General features: G+C 28.5%; 1 protein-coding gene across 1 annotated transcript in view; it reads left to right on the top strand.

The window, feature by feature from the left end:
- Positions 1–17,639, top strand: part of LOC105622102 (snRNA-activating protein complex subunit 3) — an 18,778-nt gene continuing 1,139 nt past the window's right edge. Inside the window, exons 1-4 of the mRNA XM_012203537.1 lie at positions 1–197; positions 300–477; positions 664–936; positions 1,830–2,068. Of these exons, the coding sequence (XP_012058927.1) occupies positions 1–197; positions 300–477; positions 664–936; positions 1,830–2,068 (887 nt within the window). The remainder of the gene's footprint in view (positions 198–299; positions 478–663; positions 937–1,829; positions 2,069–17,639) is intronic.

The raw sequence follows: 17,639 nt of genomic DNA, 5'->3' as shown, positions 1-17,639 counted from the left end.
ATGGATCAGGTATATAAGCTTTACGATCGTCAAGCATCATCACAGATTTGTATAAAAGATTATTTTCATCAATACAGTGAATTAATTAAGTCATCTATGTGTTATGAAATTGACAAACAAAGTGAAGAAAAGATTTTTCAACTTATGGGTACCGATCTCTCACAAGCGAGAATACTTTTAATGAAACATTATTGCAGGTATTTTATTTTATGATACATACATATAATAAATATGACTTATATTTCTTAATAAAATGAATGCTCATATGTAAATTGTATATTGTAAAATCAATTTTATAGTATCGATAATTTAACATTACCAGTGGAAGCTGCCATTATGGAAGAACAGGAAAAACAAGGATATGTTAATATACCTAAAAGAATTTTAGATAATGTTTCATTGGAAACCATTAAAGTATTAGAAATCTTATCTAAACAAGCTTCAGTAAAACCTAGAAATCAAAATGGCATTCCTATTGTAAGTAATTACTTTGAAGAGCTATTAAGACCTATAGAATAATAAAAAGATTCACTAAAATTTACTTGAATTATAATTGTATTGAATTATAATTGATAATTTTATAAGCATTGATTTCCTTGATTAATGTGCATGATTAGTATTGACAAATCTAGAGCATTAAAATAATAACTTGTTTCTTTCTAGAAATATGACAAGTCAAGATCTGTTGGTGATAATTCTTTAAAGCCATATGAAGAATTTCTAGTTTATATCAGGATATATGAGCCATTTAAAAGCCAACCTCGTTCTCTTAAGTATAGAACAAGTATACCTGTTCTTAAACTTAAGAGTGTCATATCGATATTGGGAAGCCAAACTCTTTATGAATTACGTCAAAAGATAATGTGTCAATCTGACTTGTCAATTACAAAAGAAATTAGTGAAAATTCAAATCAAAGGCCTGAATCGATGGCAAAAGTAATCATTTTTTCAATGTTGAATTATATCTATTTTATAACAATCCATATATTTGTTATAGATTAGATATATAGAACAGTGAAATATTTTATAAACGAAGCATTTTTGAGAAAAAGGTTTCATATAAAAGTCATAATTCATCATTAAAGAGCAAAGATTATTTAGAATAATCCCTCCTCCCACTATTTTCATTCAAAACAAAAGAATCGCCCCTGAATCTAGCAAAGAAATGTGGCGGTCGGTCTTGGTCTAAATCAAGTTATTAAGATTTTAGAGGCTAAGATATTTGTCCTGACTCGATACAGTGCAATGTATACATTAATTCTGCATTAATTACACAAATTTTCTGCTTCACAAACACAAATTCACTGCTTTAAAAACACAAATTCACATTAGCAGTGAATTTGTGTTTTTGAAACAGTGAATTTATGTAATTAAAGCAGAATATATACATAGCGCTATATTGAATCGGAATAACAAATATCTTAATCTTTAAAATCTTAATTTTAATGCTTAATAATTCGATTCACTAAATTGATCGCCACGTTTTTTTTGCCAGATTTTTTCGTTTTGAATGAGTATATTTTTATAAAGATTTTTTTTTAGGGAGAGGGGGACTATTCTAAATAATTATCAAATCAAGATAAAAATAACCTCTAATAATTTTGATCTTGACAAATATTATCAAGTTCATGACCCTGAATAATTCAAAATGATTTTGTCATCAGTACATAATGTATAATGTTAATGCTAATGATACCTGAGTTTTCTCAACTCATATTTCAAAAATTTTAACTTATTTTCATAAAAGTGTTTTGTTTTCGAGATACTTCACAATTTCTATTAAGATGAAATATTCAGTATATAAAAGTCAATTGCATTTATTATTATAGGATGTCTACCAATCTGGATTTTTTTATATTGAAGATACATTTTATAATGATACTAGTTTACTAACTAACATTGATTATAGTAATATTATATTAGAATGGGCAGCAGTTCGTGATATAGGTCCATTTAAAGTTGCCACTATGGATGCTCTGATAAATTCTCTTTATACAAAGTTTGGTTTTCCATGGGTATATCAGCATCAAGGTTGTTGCGAACACTTAATTGTCTTGACTGATGCCAGGTAATTTTTATTAACATAATTTGGAAGGAATCTATTAAATTAAAAATTTTTATAGTTCTTAAGGGAGGAGCCTGATATAACACTGAAAAAAAATGATTTCTGGGAATTTTTTTTAAAAAAACAATTTAGTAAAAAAACTTTTTGAAACTTTTAGTATGCTTTCATATTTATATATATTATATATTATATTTCAAGATATAAAAAAAATATTTTTTTGATTGTAATATATTTGAAAATAAATAAGCCATTGCCCTCAGCATCATTGGTATATAGTTAGCTCTTATTGTATTTGTCTGAAACCAAATTCTCAAATATTTTAATTTTATTATAATATTCTGCTATGGATAAACTTATCTCTAAAGTAAAAAATGCAAAATTAAAAAATAATGGGACTTTGGAAAAATATTGTGATGTTCACAAAATATTTATGAATTAAAAATGCAATAATAATATAATAATATAATAATTATTTAATAATATCATCAAATAAATAGGTTTGTCTAGAGGGAAATTTAGTTATCTATTTATATATGCACAGGGAGAAGTCGATTAATTGAATATTTTTTTAATTGTGCTACATGCCAATTCGAAAAATTTGTTTTTGAGAAAAACATTTAAAGTTTGTGTAAGGAAAGCTGTTTTTAGATGCTTAAGTTTTTTTTAAGCTATTCTGCTATTCCAGATCCATAGAGGGTGAACCTTCTGTTTCCTCATAAACATCTTTCAATTATATTGTTGCTCCCTGCGAGTTGTTTGGAGACCAAAACACTTTTCCAACCAGTCACGACTGCGACTTTTACGTTTTCCTCTGTCTTATCCCATCTTACCCCACGTCACAACTACATCTTGTTATGTTTCGTTATATTTTCGTTATATTTCATTTTCTGTGCCATAACTTTATATGTTTGTGTGACACGCAAGTATAAGCATAGACTTATGAGATAGACAGAGCATTCGTACGAGAAGAAATAGTCGCGGAAATAGTTCTTTTCTAGTAATGGATTGATTGATCGCTGCAGCAGGCAGCCGGGGAGTGGCTGAGAGCAACGAAAATAAACGTCCGAGAGTTGTGGCTTTACACTCAAGCTGATTGGTCAGCTTGAACGTAAGACCGCAACTCTCGGCCACTGACTCTCCCCCTCCCCTACTACTCATTGTGAAAGAGAGAAACAACTATGTCTAAAATAGAGCTGTCCTTCAATATTGTCTTCAGCTTCTCTCGTAAGAATGTTCCGTCTTATAAATCTATGTAAGATATCATTAAAAGTTCGAATTTTGATCTGAAACTTTACGAACATATTTTTCAAATATAGTACTAATTTAAAAAATCGATTTTTTTTACCTGTTGCATGAGGCTTCTCCTTAGGGTCTCTTTCACCTCAGTTAAGTTAATCGATAATTACATGGGACTCATTTAGGCCCAGTTTCATAACTCATAGTTAACTTTTAATCGAGATTTAACTTAAAATAAGTTGTGAGAGTTGTGAAACTGAGCCTAAATGAGCCCCATATAATCATCGGTTAATTCAACTGAGATTGGTGAAAGAGATCCTTAATGCTAAAATGAAATCATGAAGTAAAAGAAATGCTATGAAGTGAAAAATATCACAGAACTATACACTAGTTGCATACTACAGACAGCATTACATTTGAGCAACTTCTGAATTCAAATTTGGCTGTCAAAGTATACTAATCTGTTAATTAGTTAACACTTTTGTAAAAAAAATAATTACTGTACTCAAAAGTATTGTGTTCCTGATTGCAAGAATGAGTAAAATAATCTTAAATTCAATTTATAATTATTTCCTGGTAAGGAATGGGAATTTGAAAAAAAGAAAGATTTAAGGCTGTGTGAATCGTTTCAAGCAAATAATTATTTTTGTTGTTGTATTAAAATTACTTTGCTTAATGAGCATCAGTAGTATTTAGTACGGTTTATTTCGTATTAATAGTTCATCAGTTTTTAATATAGAATTTTTCATATTTATAAAAATATAAACAATTGCAATTGTGTGCTTTTTCTCTTTCCAGTTTTGCAATTACATAAAGAATTTCTGATAAGTTTATCTTTGTTTAATTATATGAATACAAGGAAAGATTGAGATTTATATTGAGTGTTATTACTGTCATTTAAATAATTTAATGAAAAAAAATATTTCGTTCTAATTTATATTTATCTTTATTTTAATTCAATAAGATTCGATAGGTGGTCATTTATATTAGTTTATTTACATTAGTTTTTCGAATGATAGATTCTTCGATCAATCTATTTTCAGAATTAATATTTTTGGAAACATTAATACATGACAACTTTATAAGTATATCTACTTTTAGAAATATTTTTCAGTGAGCAGATTAGTTAGAATTTCGACAGGCCTTATTTTTGATAGATATCGAGCATGAAATAAATAATATAATAATATTATTTGTTATTTATATTTATTATAAATATATTGGGAGTACAAATAAGTTTCCGCCGTTTTTTATCAAAAATTAAGCATTTATTGTGAAAGAATGGTACATAATGTTTTATTCAAAGTAATGGTCATCGCCACTACTTTTTCTGGTAGCATGTGGATATCGCGTCAGAAGAACGCTTCATCTTTTGAGGCTGTCCAATCATCATACAATTTTTGGTATCTTCATATAATGTAAAGTGCTGCTCAGACAGGCCATGCATCATCGATCGGAACAAGTGGTAGTCGGAAGGAGCAATGTCTGGAGAATATAGCGGGTGGGAAAAGAACTTCTCATTTGAGTGTTGAGTTGTGAGTGTTTCTAAGTAGGTTTTTACCGGCGCCGCAACATGTGGTCGAGCATTATCATGCAGGAGAATAATTTTGTCATGCCTGGAGTAGTAGTGGGCGCGTTTTTCCTTGAGTGCTCGGCTCAATCTCATCAATTATGTTCGGTAGAGAGCCCCAGTAATGGTCTCGTTTGAGTAACTCATAATACACGACACCAAGCTGATCCCACCAAATACACAACAGAGTTTTTTTCCATAATAAATATTCGGTTTGGCTGTCGATGTTGAAGCATGGCCAGGTGGTCCCCATGATTTCCTCTTCTTGGTTTATCGTAGTGAATCTATTTTTCATCACCAGTGACTATACGATACAAAAAACCTTTTCGTTTATACCTGGCAAGCAGCATTTCACATGTGAAAAATCGGCATTCAACGTTTCTCGGCTTCAGTTCATATGGAACCCAATTCCCTTGCTTTTGAATCATTCCCAATGATTTCAAACGATATGAAATTGTTTGTTGATTCACTCCTAATGTAAGTGCAAGTTTTGCGTTTGGCACGAATCTTCATCCAATAATGCTTCCAATTCCGCGTCTTCGTACACTTTCGGCCTTCCGCTACGTTCTTTATCTTCGTCAAATTCACCGTTCTTAAACTTTTAAAGCCACTCACGACAACTTCTCTCTTAAGGCAGCATCACCATATGCTTCTACAAGCAATCTATGAGCCTCAGCTGCAGATTTCTTCAAATTAAAGAAGTAAATCAAAAGTTCCCGCAAATGACGCTTATTCGGCTCAAAATTCGACATTTTCGTACAAAAAAAAAATATATGATGCTGATATAAAATCGCTAATATTTCAAGGTTATAGTGTTGCCGGATGTCCAATCTTGCGATATGTCGTTTTACATCAAACAATTTTAACTATAGTTTATTAGTGGCGCCGTCTTTTGCAAACGGCGGAAACTTATTTGTACTCCCAATAATATATAATATGATACTGGATTGAATATCAAAATTATTAAAAATTTGCTTGTCAATTTAATTTGTGATATTACTCCACTACTTTTAATTTAATTTGTGATATTACTCCAATAATTTAATTGCGTTTGAGTCCGGAAAATTCGGCGCGCAGTTTGAATACAAATATGATATATATGCATGTACATATATATATATACAATTTTTATATATATATATATATATATAAAATTCGCATTGAATTATTTAAGCATTAAAGATTTAGCTTCAACCGTTATAGGCTTGAATATTCTTAAAAGTCCAAAAAACCAGGGCGAATGAGAGTCAGCGTGATAGTTGCAAAATGTAAATTTAAATCTTTATTTAAAAAACCATAGTACGTTTCATGACTTAAAAGTGAGCCGAAACATACTATGGTATATTTTTTTAATAAAGATTTAAGTTTATATTTTGCATAATAACTGCCACTCTCATACGCCCTGGTTTTTTGAATTTTTTATTTTTAAATTTGAGAGTTTGTAAGAAGATTACATTATTACTATTTTGAATATTCTTCTTTATTGTTTATCTAATAATTAATGATGATAATGATGAGAACTAAATACATTTGTCAAAATAAATATAAATATCAATTGAATCAAAATAACTGCTTTTCAAACCAGTGATTTGTAAAATGAAAATCTTATGTTATGGAATTATTAAAAATTGAAAAATAATTTAACTTTCAACTTGTGATTAGCAAAACATTTCAATATAGAATTTTATAGAAAAAATTTTATAGAAAAAAATATTAGAGAGCTGATAAAAACTATTTGTATCACTAATTTTTTCAAAAAATTAACGAGAAAATATAAATTTAATTTTTTTTCAATGTGGCCCACCTTTTAAAACAATCTGAAAAAATATATTTTGGTAAGAAGTTAAACAGAGCTTCATATGCAATTTTTTAAGATGATAGATCAATGTAATAAGGGTGAAAAATTTTTTTAAAGTTATTTTCATTTTTTTTTAATCGAAATTTACACAAAAAAAAGAATTAAAAAAATATCCTCATTGATATCCAAGGTTTCAGATTTTTTTCAGAATTTTATTTGATTTTTTTTTAGTAAATGTAATAATCGGAAAATTGTAAAAAAATCATTTTTTTGCTTTAACTTGGTCTCATATAAAAATCTAAAATTTGATATGTTTTTTGTAAAATGTTACCTTAGAAAAAAAAGTCAGCTTAAAAAGAGCATTTTCACCATATTTATTTTGCTAAATTCTTACTTGATGATCTATATTGTAATATTTTGTTATTTAAAATAATTTGATTTTAAGAAAAATTAGGGTACTCTGATTTAATAAAAGTGTTTTTCAAAGTGTTTTCAAAGTTAACTTTTTATTTAACTTAAATTAACTCAATTTTAACGCTAAAACCGCGGATCTAAATTAATTGCGATTCAAGATAAATCTGGTTTTATACAAAGAAACGTCAAAAGAAAGAATACTTGTAATTAATTATGATTATGAAAAATCACAAAAATCTAAAGCAAATCCAAATTAACAAAATTCTGAATATGAAATGTAGTTTTTCAATTCAAATAAATTCAGTTAAATTCAAGTTAATCCCATTATAACAAAAAATTTTTATTATTTAAAATATGCATTCAGATAAATAAAATTTGAATTTATTTTAATCCATTTTCCTTTACTGGGGATGCTCCTCGTAATAACTTTTTAAATAATAACATTTAATATCTTCTAATAATTGTATTAGCGTAAAATTATTTAAAAAGAATGTAGAATTATGTTCAGATAATGCTTCTATAATTTTTTCGTGATTTCTATGAAGTACGCAACTAATGTATTTATCATAGTGAAAAAAGATAGGTGAGACTTAAGGGCTGCAGTAGGACCCAAATTTGATTGATTAGACTTTGATTGCTTTGAATTGTGCCGTTATGTGCCTTGTCTTCTTTCATCATGATATTTATATTAATAATATACAAAAAAAAATAAAAAATGCAATAGAAATAATAATCATCAGGTTTTTGGACATTGAATATGATTTTGTTTGTCAAGTTATGGCCGCAGCACAAATTCTTGCATAAAGAAATCAACTAATCAGAATCTTTTCTTTTCTCTTATTCCATGAAAAAAAAGAATTTCGATTGGTTAATTTCTCTTATGCACTATATATTATGCATTATGCAAGAATCTGTGCTGCGGCCATTACTCTATTACGTATTATAATTTTTCGAAATTTGCGAATAAAGATAAAAAAATAGCTATTTTAATGTCTTTTAATGTATTTTAATGTATTTATATTACAACTACAACATATATTGGAAATTATTTTATTGTAATCAAAATTAAATCATAATCGACAAAGATCGACTTTTTAACTTAATTTTAATACTAATGTCCGCACAAAAATCTGTTAATATGATCGTTGTGTCTCTTGTAACTAATTGTTACCTTACACAACGATATGCGACTAGTATTTATTCGATGACTGCATGCGACATTCAATGTGGTGTCGCCATTTATCTAATAGTTTCGTTATATCAACGTGATCCTAGCGGACGGTATAGTGTTAATTATAATAAAACTTCTTCAATACGCCATATATTATAGCCATGCTATTGGTGATTCTCAAAAAATTGGAATTATTTAATAGTAATTTTGTTCACATACATTTTGTTTCCATTGAATTTATGAAATGTACATTTAAAATGTTCCATAGGATATGTTAGTTTTGTCACAAAAGCAGCCAAACAAATAATATAATAATATCATGATAATCTAACGATAATATAGAGGGGGTCCCAAAATAATCGCCAAATATTTCATGGACAGATAGAATGAACTAAATTGTTTCGAAAAGTCTTGTATTTTGCAATTTTCGCAATGATTAACAAAATATTAATTACTAAAAATTGTTGAAAATTGATCTTCAATAATTTTTTACACAAATACTATTAACTTTACAAAAAAACTGTAAGAGACAAAAATTATTTATTTTCTTCTCATAGAGCTCTAAGAATTTTTTCAGAATTTTTTATCAATTTTTTAATACTGCATTTTTTTACTAACATGAGAAAATACGGTATTAAAAAATTCTGAAAAAATTTTGAAAAACTTCTATAAGAAGAAAATGAATAATTTTTATCTCGCAGTTTTTCTGTAGAGTTGATAGTGTTTAAGTAAAAGAATATTGAAAACCAATTTTCGATACTTTTTAATAATTAATATCTTGTTAACTATTGCGAAAATTGCAAAATGGTAGAGGACTTTTCAACTCAGTTTAGTCTGCTCTATCTGCCTATGATATTATTTGGCGATTATTTTGAGACACTCTATGTACAGAGTGATCCAGACCAACCGCAGGAGACGGCATGTATGTATTCCTCATGAAAAACTGTAGAAAATATTAATAGCAAAATGTTGAAGTGTCAATAGTTTTTGAATGGTGAGCCTTTGAAACCATCCAGCTATGGCATGTAAAGTTCGCGCTGTCAAGCGGTCGGCCGCGTTCGCTCTTTGACGGATAGAATTTTGCACAATAAGAGCAAGGGAATCAACCAATCGAAATCCTTTTCCATGGAATGGGAGGAAAGGAAAGATTCTGATTAGTTGATTCGCTTATGCACTGTGCGTTATGCAAAAGTCTGTACTACGGCCTTATCGCTAAACATTACGACGCTGAATGAGTATTGAAAAGGTTCCGTGAAATCTCTATTAACATCTATTGCTGTATTCTTAAATTAAGTCCAATTTAATTGATGAGAAGTAATTTCAATTGCAAATATAACGATATATCATTAAAAAGTGTGTTTTTGAAATATACATTTTAAATAATAAATATTAATAAATTAAATCAATATTAATTAAATCATCCAAACAAATAATATTAAAACATCAGTCAATTACATTTTTAAAACTTGTATATTATAATTTCTTAATAAAAATGTCATTGCATATTTATGTGATAATCTTGAAGGTATTGAGAGAGCTCTGAAGCATCTTCACCACTTGTCATATCGTCATGCCTGAGCGCGCGAAATATCAGTATCTATCATAATACCAGCTTCGTGATTAGTAAACTTTAATTGTTATTAATTAAAAAATTATTATAGTCTCGACATTTTCGTATTAAGATTTTCGTCTTATAATGTTCTAAAGAAAGTTTTTAAAAGGATATTTTGGGATTTCTATACAAATAGATACAGTAGATATATATAAACTTTTACTAGTCTCCTGGTACATTTTTCAGTTCTCTCTCATACTTTTTGACAGGGAATTAAAAATTTTGAAATTAAATTAAAATAATTTTAAACTAAATTAATATTTCATTCTGATATCAAAAAGCAAATTGAATACAATGTTATATTCATGTTACATTAAACAAAATTTAGTATTAGGTGTACAACTTTGCTTCCGCCGTTTTTTTCCGAAATTCGAGGCTTTATTGTAAAAAACTGGTTATACATTTATGATTCAAAGTATTGTCCATCGCTGATCACTACTTTCTCCCATCTTTCGGGTAGCGTACGAATCCCGCGTCGAAAAAACTGGTCATCTTTTGAGGCTATCCACGAATCGATCCAATTTTTTACTTCTTCATAAGACCGGAAGTGCTGGTCAGCCAGGCCGTGCCATTGATCGAAACAAGTGATAGTCAGAGGGAACAACGTCTGGAGAATACGGCGAGTGGGGTAGGACTTCCCATTTCAACGTTTCCAAGTATGTCTTGACCACTTTCGCAACATGGGGTCGAGCATGCTGCAAAATCGCTTTATCGTGTCTCTCGTTGTATTGCGGCCGTTTGTCTTTCAATGCTCGGCTCAAACGCATCAATTGCGTTCGATATCGATCGCCTGTGATTGTTTCAGTCGGTTTTAACAGTTCATAATACACTACGCCGAGCTGATCCCACCAAATACAGAGCATGACCTTGGAGCCGTGAATATTCGGTTTGGCCGTCGACGTGAAAGCATGGTCGGGAACTCCCCATGATTTTCTGCGCTTGGGATTATCGTAATGAATCCATTTTTCGTCCCCAGTCACAATGCGATACAGAAATCCCTTCCGTCTTTGCCTTTCAAGCAGCTGTTCACAAGCAAACAAACGCCGTTCAACATCTCTCGGCTTCAATTATAGTATGGCACCCAATTTCCTTGCTTCTGAATCATTCCCATGACTTTGAGGCGTTTTGAAATGGCTTGTTGAGTCATTCCCAATGATCGTGCCAATTCTTCTTGATTTTGACACGAGTCTTGCTCAAGTAATGCCTCCAATTCTGCATCTTCGAAAACCTTCTCTCTTCCACCGCTATGCCGGTCTTCGACGTCAAAATCACCGTTCTTGAAGCCTTGAAACCACTTACGACACGTTCTTTCACTAATAGCGGCCTCACCATAAGTAGAGAGCATTCGATGAGCCTCAGCCGTAGATTTCTTCATATTGAAGCAAAAAATTAAAACCTCCCGCAAATGATGAGAATTTGTCTCGTAAACTGACATTTTCAATCGAGAATAACTTTATGATGCAGACACAAATCGACTAATGTTTCTATGGGGTTGACAGATGCCCAAGTTTATTGTATGACGTCTATGATCTATTTATTTCGACCATCACTTACCGCTAAAGCCATCTATAGGAAAACGGCGGAAGCAAAGTTGTATATCTAATAAAAATAATAAACTTGAAGTGTAATACATATTAGAGAACTGATGTGAGAGTGGCTTAGCACTTTTTTCGCAGCGAAGATACGGCGTAGCATAATTGCAAAACGTAGGTTATTAGTTTAACTAACCTTACTTCGTATTTATTAAACATGTGAAAATCGTTTCTTTGCTGATACTGTAAATACATATTTTTAGGAACAATTTTAAGGCCTTGGCACATACAAAAACTTAAGACATAAGACTTAAGCAAGGAAATCATCATGTTAGATTCTACTATTTATTGTAAGCTACGTTATGATCTTACATCTTAAATTATTTTATGTATCATGGCCTTTACATTTAAACCTGGACAAAGTTTGATGGCATTTTTTTGTAAATAAAATTTAATCGAATAAAATCAAAAAAAATGTGAATGATAAGTATGACTAATGTAGAATATATATAAAGCAAAAAAGTTAATAAATAACTTTAAATTTATATTATAAACATGGATTGTATTATAAATTTCATAATTGTGTGTAACACTCTAAGGGACTCAGGTTTTCATGTATAGAAGTTTATTTTTAGACGTAAATAAATTGTTCTTTATTGGTTGCCTATATAGATATAGATAGATGTTATAACCTTTCTTTATGAGGAACACAATTTTAACATATTTAAACGTATTTAAAAAGTATAGCATGCAAAAATTTCAATTTTTTTAGAATCACCCATATGACAAAAAAATATTAAAATAATTTTCTTTTATCCCAAAAGGAGAAGGGTCAATAAAGGCGTCTTTGGTTTGCTCAGGATTTTCAATAAATAATTTTTTATTATGTGATTATTGAGAATATAAAAAATAATCATCAAATATGAAAATAATTTAATCCATAAAATCACAATTAATAATTAGTCTAGATGTACCAATTATAATACTTTTCATGACTAATAAATTTATTGCCATCATAAAGCTTTTATCATCGCGTTAAGAATCATTGTAGAAATTTTTAACATTAAAAAAAACTTTATTTTTTTCATTTTATTTTTAATAGATTTTTTATTTATAAAGTTTTTGGATATTATTAAGGCTTCTACATGAATCGTGATGCCATAAGCGAGAAATGACTTTTTTGTTGTATATCATTTGTAAATTAAAGACAATTTGGATAAAACAAAATATAATTTCTTTTTGCAAATCATAAAAGACACTTAAAAGTGAAAATAGACTACGAAGTAAACTACTTTCACGTGCCTTTTATTATCTTTTACGATTATCAGGAGAGATAAGAGCTTCAATCCATTTTTCCAAGTGTTTTGAAGCAGTCTCATTATTTCGTTTTATCCACATTGTTTTTATGTACAAATGGCGTAACAAAAGTTAACATGTCATTTCTTACTTGTATCACGATCTAATATAATCGCAACAATTATTAGTAGCCTTAAACATTACGATCATAATTTTTAAGCATCTTCTGATAATTGTTCAAAATTTGACGATTAGAATGTAGATATAATATTGTAGCAGGGTTGGAAATGTTACTTCATAAAACTAATGCATTATCGTAATGAGAATATCAGACTGGATTGACGAATATAATTGACGGTTACTCGGATCTATTTTAATCTATTTCAATCACTAATCTATTTCAATCACTACATCATAATTGACTGAAATATAATCGGACAAGTGTTAATCGCCAATCCATAATATACACATTACCGTTACTTTTTGTAAAAAGTAATATGTTACCGTTATCAATTACCAATGTTAAAAATAAAGTGTTTATTTTACTTAGAAAGTGGTTACTTTCTTCATTATTTTTTGTAATGTTAAAGTATATTAAATTTAAAAATGACATTAATTAATAGTTAATTGTGAAATCAATGTTAAAACTTAATATTTTAAGTTGGTCTCTACAACAAGTTTTTCTTTATATTAAATTTATCTAATAATGCTTTAATAATTTTTTATATTAATATTTTTATTTTTTTTATACATGCTTATTATTAGGAAATTATAATTTACAAACGCAGAAAAAAATTTTTATTAAACATTGTTTTTGATGTTGTTATTAAGAATATATTCTAGTATTCTTTGTTGATATTAAACAATTTATAATTCATGTTATATATAGGCCGCGATTCCGATTCACGCTTACAACGCTTAAAAATCATTTTATCCTTGTTCTTTATCAAATATTAAACGAAGATAAACGATGCTCACGAGCGTTATCAGTAATTGGATCATGTCCATAGATATATTAGATTATATTAGATTTTCAATATCGGCAGTATCATAGCCTAAGATACGAAGTGCAAAACATTTGTCGATATTTATATTTCTATTATAAAATATTTATAGCTAATTGTGAAAATAATGCGATCTATTGAATAGTTATGAAGATAATAAAAAATTAAAGTAATAATAAAAGTAACGACTTAATTTGTTATCGTTACAGATAGAAAACAAATAATGATCATTATCGAAAAAGTAATGAAAATTATAACAGTGTTACAAATAACATTACTTCCTAATCTTGCATAGTAGTATATAGATTAATTATATTATTAATTATAATTAATTATAATTATAATTATATTATTAATTATATAGATTAATAATTATATTATTATGACAAATTATAAACATAAACAAAATTTACTGGCTATCCGAATAATAATTATGACTTTAATCAAAATTGTGTAAAAGGAAATGAAAGCCATTATTAGTTCTTGTTGCGAAACTAATCTACATATATCATTCTTTAATTATCAGAAAAACAATAAATGTTTCGATTTTTATTATAATATGATTCAATATGATACGACTCAAATATAATACGACTTAATATTTAAATATCATTGAATACATATATAAAAATACAATCGCAAAAAAGGTTCTACAAAATCGCATTAATTTTTTATCATTGTGTGATTGAATTAAAACAGTTGTTATCAGTATTCAATACTTGCGGCCTATGCGTGCAAAAACTATCTTTAAGTATTGAGTCTTAATAATAATAATTCGGACTCTCAAATATTTAAAAAAATTAAAGAGAGAACGACTGATACGAGGGTACACTATCTACGTCAAGAACGCAGATGGTGTAGCGTGATAAATAAAACAAATTTTACAACATTTAATATATATTCTTCACTTAACGTTTCGGTTCTTTATTTGAACCATCTTCAGAATGTTTCAAAGTGATGATAAGCGTCAAACCATATAGGTAGATTAATGTGGTAGAGAAGATGGATTTTATTATCGATCAAGTGAAAACTCCCTGGCTAAGAAAAGCTACCAGAATTTAGAATTAATCAGAAAGTCCAAATCTCAAGCATGATAAAGAGCTAATAACAAAAAAAGACTCACCCTGAGATCCACAATTTACAGAGATATATAAAGATATATATTCATTGGTTCAATAAAAATTATATTTAGTAAAAAATTTCAAGCAATAAAAGTTAAAATATGGTATTATGTCTAGTTACTGTGATAGTCCGCTTATAAATAACAAAGAACTAAGTGTCGCAGGTCAAACAAGAGACATAAAATATATAAATATATGTATGAAAAATGTTATAATTCTTCGATAATAGATAAGTGGTGTAAACAATCTATGTCCGATTATAAATTTAAACCTGATTGATTTGCTGTTTAATATGTAGCATTTTTGCGATGAATTTTTTTATTATAACATTTTTCACAATCAAATACTTTAACATTATTCCAGTCAAAATCATGGTCATATGAATCCTATTCGGTCAGTGATGACCAAATGTGTTATATTTCTATTTATGTATCTAATATATTCCAATATGAAGTTATTTATTGGTCTGCCCTACATAAGATGCATTACATTTAAACATGAAATTTTATATATTAATTTTATATATTATATTGCTATTTTTATTTAGTGTCCTTTTGCAATTTAATAAATTTATGTAACTTATTTAACTGAAAGACCATAAAATTAAAATTCTTAAATATGAATTTCTCAGAGCAAATAGAAGATAAGGCATCACAAGGAACTACTTGTGGTCGACTATATGTTATTATTATTATTTTATTTTTCGTTCTGTAAAAAAATCTTTATTAAAAAGTATCTTTAAAAAGATATCTAAGACGTTTTTTAATTGTTTCAAATATGTATTTTAAAGAGTATTCGTTTTCTGAAAGAAAACATATGATATAATTAAAATTTTTCTCGTGAAATCTAGAATGTGAATAAAGGAAAGTGTGTCCAGGCTTATTATCATGTCCCCTTTTAGAAATCTGGATGCTAGATAAATAATTCAGATGGTTTATGATACCAATCGAATTCACTTATCTCTTTCGTAATAATGATAGTTGTGTCCAAAAAATTAAGTTTTTGACCACCCATTTCCATGATAAATTGTAATCTCCTATTGAAGGAATTGAAAAATCTGAATGCAATCGACTTTGTCAATCGGTATAGTCATGGTAATATCATCTACCTATTTATAATAGAAAAGTATCTGAAAATGAATTGTCTTAGCCCCCTCTCCTCCCCCCTCCATCCCAGATCTCAAGGTTCTGCAACATCAAATCCGCAATTATCGGTGACAAGGGGGAATTCATAGGTATTCCGAAATTTTGTTTGTAAAACTTCAAATTTAAAGTAAGTAGAATTTAGTATGAGTTGAATAGCGTCAATAAATTCTTTTTTGAGAATATTACACTTGTTAGCCATGTGAGTCCATTTTATGGAAATGCTATTAATAGCTAAATCGATAGGAACATTCGTAAAGAGGAAAACTACATCCAAAGAAACCAAAACATATTTTACGTCTCTTGTTTGACCTGCGACACTTAGTCATAGTCACTTCTTTGTCATAAGCGGACTGTCACAGAAACTAGACATAATACTACATTTTAACTTTTATTGCTTTAAACTTTTTACTAAATGTAATTTTACTAAATGTAATTGAACGAATATATTTTTGTTACATCTCTGTAAATTGAAGATCTCAAGGTGAGTCTCTTTTTGTGTTATTACCTCTTTATCTCATCTCATTTTGCTAAGAAAAATTGTTTGAATTATAGTGATATTCATGCTTGAGATTTGGATTTTCTGATTAATATTCTAAATTCTGGCATCTCCTTAGCCATAGTTTTCACTCTTGAGATCGATAATAAAATCCATTCTTCTTTTAATTGATCTATCTATATGGTTTGACACTTATCATCATTTTGGATTATTCTGAAGATGGTTCAAATAATCAAAACGTTAAGTACACTACTTATATGTTGTAAAATTTGTTTTATTTATCACACTATACCATCTGTGTCCTTGACTCGTACTAGCCATTTTCTCTTTAATTTCATGTATTAAATATTGTTTTCCAGGAGAAGAAATTTTCTTCGATAATCGTGATTATTTAGCATAATCATGATTATTTAGCATAAAAGTCACAAATCCTATGAATTATTAATTTAACTTCAAATATTAAACTATTTAGCTATAATAAAACATAAGTCATAAATGTAAAAATTATAAGTATCGAAAAAAAATGTCTTTAGAAATTTTAAAGTCAAAGTCAAAATTTATATTTAATAGTAAAATACCTCATCAAAAGTAAAATACCTATGTGTCTGACATGATCTGATTATAACTATCTATCTTTTCTCAAGTTTTTTTATTATAAAAGTAATGATCTAGAGTCGAAACGTTAGTTTAAAGTAGGCATATTTTTATTTTTATTTAACGTTATTTGTATCATATTACATACATTAAATTTGTTATTTTGGTTCATAACCCTTCCTAATACAATTTCTTTTATAAAAGTAATCATCGGTGACAGAAGAAGCACAATGATCTAACTTACGAAATATTTGTTTAGATAATTCAACATTTGTATAGATAGAAAGAACTATTCAGGGAAGGAGGATTCCCTCTAGAATTCGTGGAGTGGACATACTTTCAAGGACAGGGAAATAAATATTCGATAATTTAGTATCACTTTGCCTTTAATCCATAATTTGATTTTTTTCTTATATACGTGATTTCATGTAATATGAAGGTTCTATATCTAAGATTGCGACTGATTATCTCAAAATCATGTTTTATTGATTTAGATTATTAATGTTTAATTAATCACATAGAGAGAGAGAGAGAGAGAGAGAGAGAGAGAGAGAGAGAGAGAGAGAGAGAGGAGGAGGAGGAGGA

The sequence above is a fragment of the Atta cephalotes genome (assembly GCF_000143395.1).
Source record: "Atta cephalotes unplaced genomic scaffold scaffold00002, whole genome shotgun sequence".
Classification (NCBI taxonomy): domain Eukaryota; kingdom Metazoa; phylum Arthropoda; class Insecta; order Hymenoptera; family Formicidae; genus Atta; species Atta cephalotes.
This window is presented reverse-complemented; position numbering and strand designations above follow the sequence as displayed.